At 38.2% G+C, this 5533-nt stretch overlaps 1 protein-coding gene across 1 annotated transcript in view; it reads right to left on the bottom strand.

The window, feature by feature from the left end:
• The window catches only part of LOC104954021 (calcium-binding protein 1-like), a 10629-nt gene extending 6240 nt beyond the window's left edge, over positions 1 to 4389 (bottom strand). Inside the window, exons 1-3 of the mRNA XM_010781068.1 lie at positions 4342 to 4389; positions 3790 to 4011; positions 667 to 697 (exon numbers count right to left, since the gene is read on the bottom strand). Coding sequence (XP_010779370.1) covers positions 667 to 697; positions 3790 to 4011; positions 4342 to 4389 — 301 coding nt within the window. The remainder of the gene's footprint in view (positions 1 to 666; positions 698 to 3789; positions 4012 to 4341) is intronic.
• Between the last annotated feature and the right edge of the window lie 1144 nt (positions 4390 to 5533).

The following is a 5533-nucleotide window of genomic DNA, read 5'->3' as shown; positions in this document are numbered from 1 at the left end:
TTAAGGTACACAAATTAACCATCAACTAGTTATTAATTAACATGCATGTTAGCAGTATATTGGCTCTTTATTAGTCATTATAATGTCTTGTTACATAAGAATAGATCATATTTGTTAAGGGTTATTATGGTAGAATTACTGTTCTTGTGGTACTACTGCCTTATTAGGCCCATATTGAGCAGAGTATATTAAGACCAAAACTCATGTCCAACAACTTCCTTACTTGCAAATAAATAAGCACTAATTAGAGGGTTATTGAGGAAAAACTCTCTACTAATGGCTTATTACTTGTAGAATATGGTCATATAGAATAAGGCATTAATAAGTGTTTTATAATGACTAATAAAGGGCCAATATACTGCTAATATGCATGTTAATGAACAACTAGTTGATGGTTAATTTGTGTACCTTAATATAAAGTGCTACCGACCTTTGTTATAGTAGCGTTATTAGTAAGTGCTACCATGCTTTTTTCTTTGTCACTGTTTAAAATGTGATCTTCTCCAAAGTATGGAAATCATAGGGTAAAGTCAGGAAAGTCTAAATGGTACTCTTTACAGTAAAGCACTTTTTTCAGATTCAAACAGAGGGTTTCAGGATTAAAAGGAAGAAGACAGGAGTCAGGGAGAGAAAGAGCTATGATTTGATTACGCTTTTGATATCTACCTTCCATTTCCTCTGGTCGTAGATCTCTGTCCTGCAGTGGGGCGGATAGAAGAATAGACCCACACAAAGAGAGAAATGGACAGCCAGTCATTTCAAACACAAACTTTCATTCTGTGATCAGGCACATTTCCACAAAGACATAACATGTAGAACAAATTAAGTCCTTAGGTTCTAGTAGTTCCATTGCTCCTGTAAACCTGTTTATTCCCTGTTCGGACGCCTAAACAGAGATTCAATTGCTGGATTATTTGGGTTTTGATCTGACTGACCCTTATAACCTTATTAGTTGATCTGCCAAAAAAAGCTTGTGTCCAATCTCATTGCAGACGCTTTTAGCTTATGCATGCTCCACAACAAGCATTTCAAAGGCATCATGGAAAACCCTATCCCTTCACAAACATACAGGAAAATGCATACACGTCCATATTCGCAATACATGCATGTAAACTCATAAAAGGCTTTGTATATTGATACAATTATGAGGAACCCAAAGAACCAACCCCTAATTTGGAGCCTAAAATTCCTAGAACTGAGTTAAAACAGTAACACGTAGCTAGCCACACACCAATAAATCATTTACAGTGTATTTGATTTTGGCTTCACCCTGTTTTGCATAGCCAAAAGTTGATGCATGGATATATTTGTTCATACTGTGACATCATCAACAGGAATAATATGGGCCTGGATTAGAGGATACAGGGGAGAGAACAGTGGCAGGGAGATTACAGCTGTAAATTGTATTACAAATCACGAAGGCTTATCGGTTTTTCATTTTCCTATCTTCCAATGATTTTTTCATCTGCATTTGTCATCTGCTGTTCGACCAGTACCCTATTAACAAACACGTACACACCTGCACACTGTGTACCGATTTGTCTTTTTGGCTGAACATTTGTGACTGTCAGTTTAAACTCAAATTCAGGCACAGAGGCGGTGAGGAAAATGTTTTTCTTGCTACCATCTGTGTTTCTTTTCTGCTTTTATTCCCAAACAACACTCTGATTGCTCTCAAAAACAAAAACACAGCAACCCAGCATTAACTAAACTTTTTGAAGCAAAGACATGTTTGAGTTACAATTTCCTAAAGTAAAGATTCAAGTACTTCTCCCATGTCGCAAAAACAAGGTACCACTTACACCAAAGGAATAGTTAAAGGGTGTTAGTACAAACAAGAAGGGATTATTACTGCGCTCATTGCTGCCATTTTAGAGTACAACGGGGTTTAAGGGGTATTGACAAATAGTAAATGCTATTACTCTCACTATATCCACAAAAGTGACACTAATCTCTGTTCTCTGTCAAGGAATCCCATTTCCCAACCCATAAGAAGAAGTTGTCCTATACGTTTAGATGTTGTAGCTTAGAAAAGACGCTGATGTCAGATAGATAGAAAGAAAGTTCTAACATTGATCATTTTCATCAAGAAAAATCAGGGAAGAAAAATAATATAATATGGAGGAGAGAATAGACATTTGGGCAGCAAGGATCGTCTGTTCTGCTGAGCCGGTTGGAGGTTTTGCTGTCAAAACTTTTTACACTACAACATTTGGAACCGCAGAGTGGTACCTGCTATACCACTTGGTTGTCTGCAACAAATCTTTCTGATGCGTCTTTGAAAATGTAGAGCGAATGCCAATTTATCGGGGCTTTTGTCTACAAGTGGACAATCGGATACATTTGTTTGGTATTGTTTGGTTATACATAGAACAGCTGGTTAGCTATGGGCTCAGTGTTTTACATGGTCATCATTTTAGTTTAGTATGTTAACAGCTAGATAATTAGCACTTAACACAAAGTACAGCTAAGACTGATTGGATGTTTGAGTTTTTGTAGGTACTTTTTTATTTTTGGTAGCTATTTGATCATTCATTTATAATCCAACAATTATTCACTCACCTTTTAACTCAACTCAAGTTTGGTGTCCTTACACCTTAAAATAATTACTTTCTCCTATCGACTCAGCCAAAGGTCTTCTAATACCTCAGAAGCCTATAGCTCGGTAAAGCTGTGATCAGTGACTACACTATCATCCTAATGGCTCTTTTCAATTAGCGCTGCTAGCTATTCTGTGGGGAAATTACTCTGTTATTGATCTCTGCCATGCCCCCCCATCTCTACAGAAGACATGCAAGACACTGTTATCTTTAGCACTGTTTGAAAATGAATTCATGATCTTAATTATAATCTAGATCATTTGGGAGGCCAGTTTCTTAGTCATTATAGTACAATCGGCCCCTTTTTACAACATACTTCTACTATAGGATATACAGTATGTGCAAGAAATCCGTCACACAATTGCACAACAATGTATATATATATTTTTTTTAAATAATTTTGCAAACATATTATAAAATAGTTTAAGGTTAGATATAGTTATAACAATGAACCTTTCCTAGTGTATCACTCTTTTACTGGTATACTTGAAAGCCATGTTTGCATGATTATATTATGTGATCATATTATTTTTGGAATATTATAATATAATGGATAATTCTGACGGTAGTACTTGCCTTTAGAACAAATAACTATTTATTCTGATACATTGTATTCAGTCAAATAAATATCTCCTTCATAAATGTTTATCATATTTATAACTAAAAACCATACAAATATTAAGTTCTGCATAAATCACATTCAAAGCAGGGTAACCTTTTTTACAAAACGGACTTTATCCAGAGCGTAAATTCAATGGATATGGTGTAACCTTCTGTATATCTATAATGAAAATCATTGATTTTATTCTGGTAGGAAGTCATTTAGTACTCTTAAACTTGTTCCACAGATATAAAAGGAAAAAAGTTAAAATGGTATCTTTTCAAATTAAACCTAGTAGCCCGCCCCCTAAAAACAAAAAGGCACATTGCTGCCTTCAAAGAGCTGTAAATCAAATGAATATAACAGCTCTTCTAGCACAATCACATAACCTCTTGTGAAATATTGTGATATGAAGGTATATAGGATTGATGAGGTCGGGGGTTGACATTGTAATTGGTGGAGATGGGATAGGCTGGAACTTCACCTTCACTTGTACTTAGATGCCACTGAGAAAATGGATGGATGAAGAGATTTATGGGCTATGATTATTCCATTGTGTGTGTGTGTGTGTGTGTGTGCTATACATACAATCTGGCTCTGTGCAAAGCTCTGTCTGAGGAAGATACAAGCAGGCCCCACTAGGTGGTGCAGCATGTTGCAGTTCTGAACCAGCGCGCACAGGGGCTCGTCGAAGTCCCGCTCGCTCGCTCCTTCGTCTTCGTCATCCGTGTCAAGCTCACCTGCACCCCCCATGCCCCCCAGCATGGCGGCAGCCAACGGGGCGCCGCTTCGTTCTACAGACGACTCCCCCTTAGAGGAGGGGAACGAACCGAATTAGGACCCAGACCACGTTGCGACTTAAATTCCGTCTCTTGCAATTCACAAGACCATTCGTCTTGTGCTTTTTAGAATATAGATTTATAAGAACCAACATTTGTTGAAATGGTCGCAAGATGTTGTTTACAGTTCAACTTTAGCTGGGTAATTGTCAATCGTTAGGGTTTGGGACTAACTTTCACAAATGATCAGGCTTACAAATCAATTATCTTCAATATCTTAATAAGTTCAAACTATATCGTAGTCAAACGTACTTTGATAAATCGGTTTCTCTTAGCTTAAAGGAATGAAATCAACCCTTACCTTCTTTCTTTTACCGTTCTTTTTAGAAGCCTTGTTTATGTTTCCCATCTCCCTGCCCTCTTTTTCCTGTCCTCCCCTACTCCTGTTTCCGCACGTCTCCCCTGTACCTTTGCCTCTTTCTGTCTTTCTCTGTTCAATTGTCACATAAAAGTCCAAAATCCATACTCAATCCAGTGCATTCCATGGGGCAACGTCTTCCATGCCCAGTGAGGCAAATACTTCACCAATACTCTTGGAAGCGGATGAGGATCCCTCAGTGCACCTGCTACCATCCAAGATCCTATTGGTCAAAATGAGAGGCAAGGTATAGACATATAATGTTGCGCTAAATCCTAAAGTCCTATAGGAGGATGGAGGCTGGAGGCTGTCATGATGAGATTTGAGACGTGGTGTAGTGTGATATTATGGAAAAGTATCAGGATGCTGGAGATTGACTGAGGGTAGGGTTCGAGAGCCGGGTCATATCGGGGCTGAACGACCTGCTGCTGCCAGGTTCTGGCTGACTGGATCATTTTGTTTCTCCCTTTCTATCTCTTTCTCACATACACACACTGTTTCTATCTGTCGGCCCCCGGCCATGAGTGATCTCTTGATTTTAGACCAATTTAATCTAATCCGCCTCACCCACCTCCCACTCTCTGCCTCCCAAAACATCAAAAAGACTAGCAGAAATCAGTGGGTTTAGGTGTGTGTGTGTGTGTGTGTGTGTGTGTGTGTGTGTGTGTGTGTGTGTGTGTGTGTGTGTGTGTGTGTGTGTGTGTGTGTGTGTGTGTGTGAGAGAGAGAGAGAGAAAGGGGGAAAGGGGATTGTAGATTTATGGATGGAGAGTTGGCTGCCTGTTTAATCCCTGATATTTCAGATTAGAAGGAAAGAGTTACGTTGACAGGCCATGGCAATACGAGCTTCAATTGGGAGCAATAGAAGATTATTTATTTTAGTTTTATAAGTACAGAGACCCTGAAAAACTGTGAGCTGATGGAAGTGGAAAGATATGAAGAAGTAACGTGAAGGAAATACCTTTTATTCATTAGTCTATCTGCATTTTTTGTATTTATGGTGCCTCTACCTTATGGCCTGTTTGAAAATATTATTTTCATTTGAAACTAGCAATTTAGTTTAATTCTCTGAAAGTGGGAAATTAACAAGAGAAAAAACCCCACAGATTTACAATAAAAAATAAACAAGAGCATAT

The sequence above is a fragment of the Notothenia coriiceps genome, unplaced genomic scaffold (assembly GCF_000735185.1).
Source record: "Notothenia coriiceps isolate Sejong01 unplaced genomic scaffold, NC01 NC01_scaffold00022578, whole genome shotgun sequence".
Taxonomy (NCBI): domain Eukaryota; kingdom Metazoa; phylum Chordata; class Actinopteri; order Perciformes; family Nototheniidae; genus Notothenia; species Notothenia coriiceps.
Note: the sequence above shows the minus strand (reverse complement) of the source record. Positions and strands in the feature narration are given on the sequence as shown.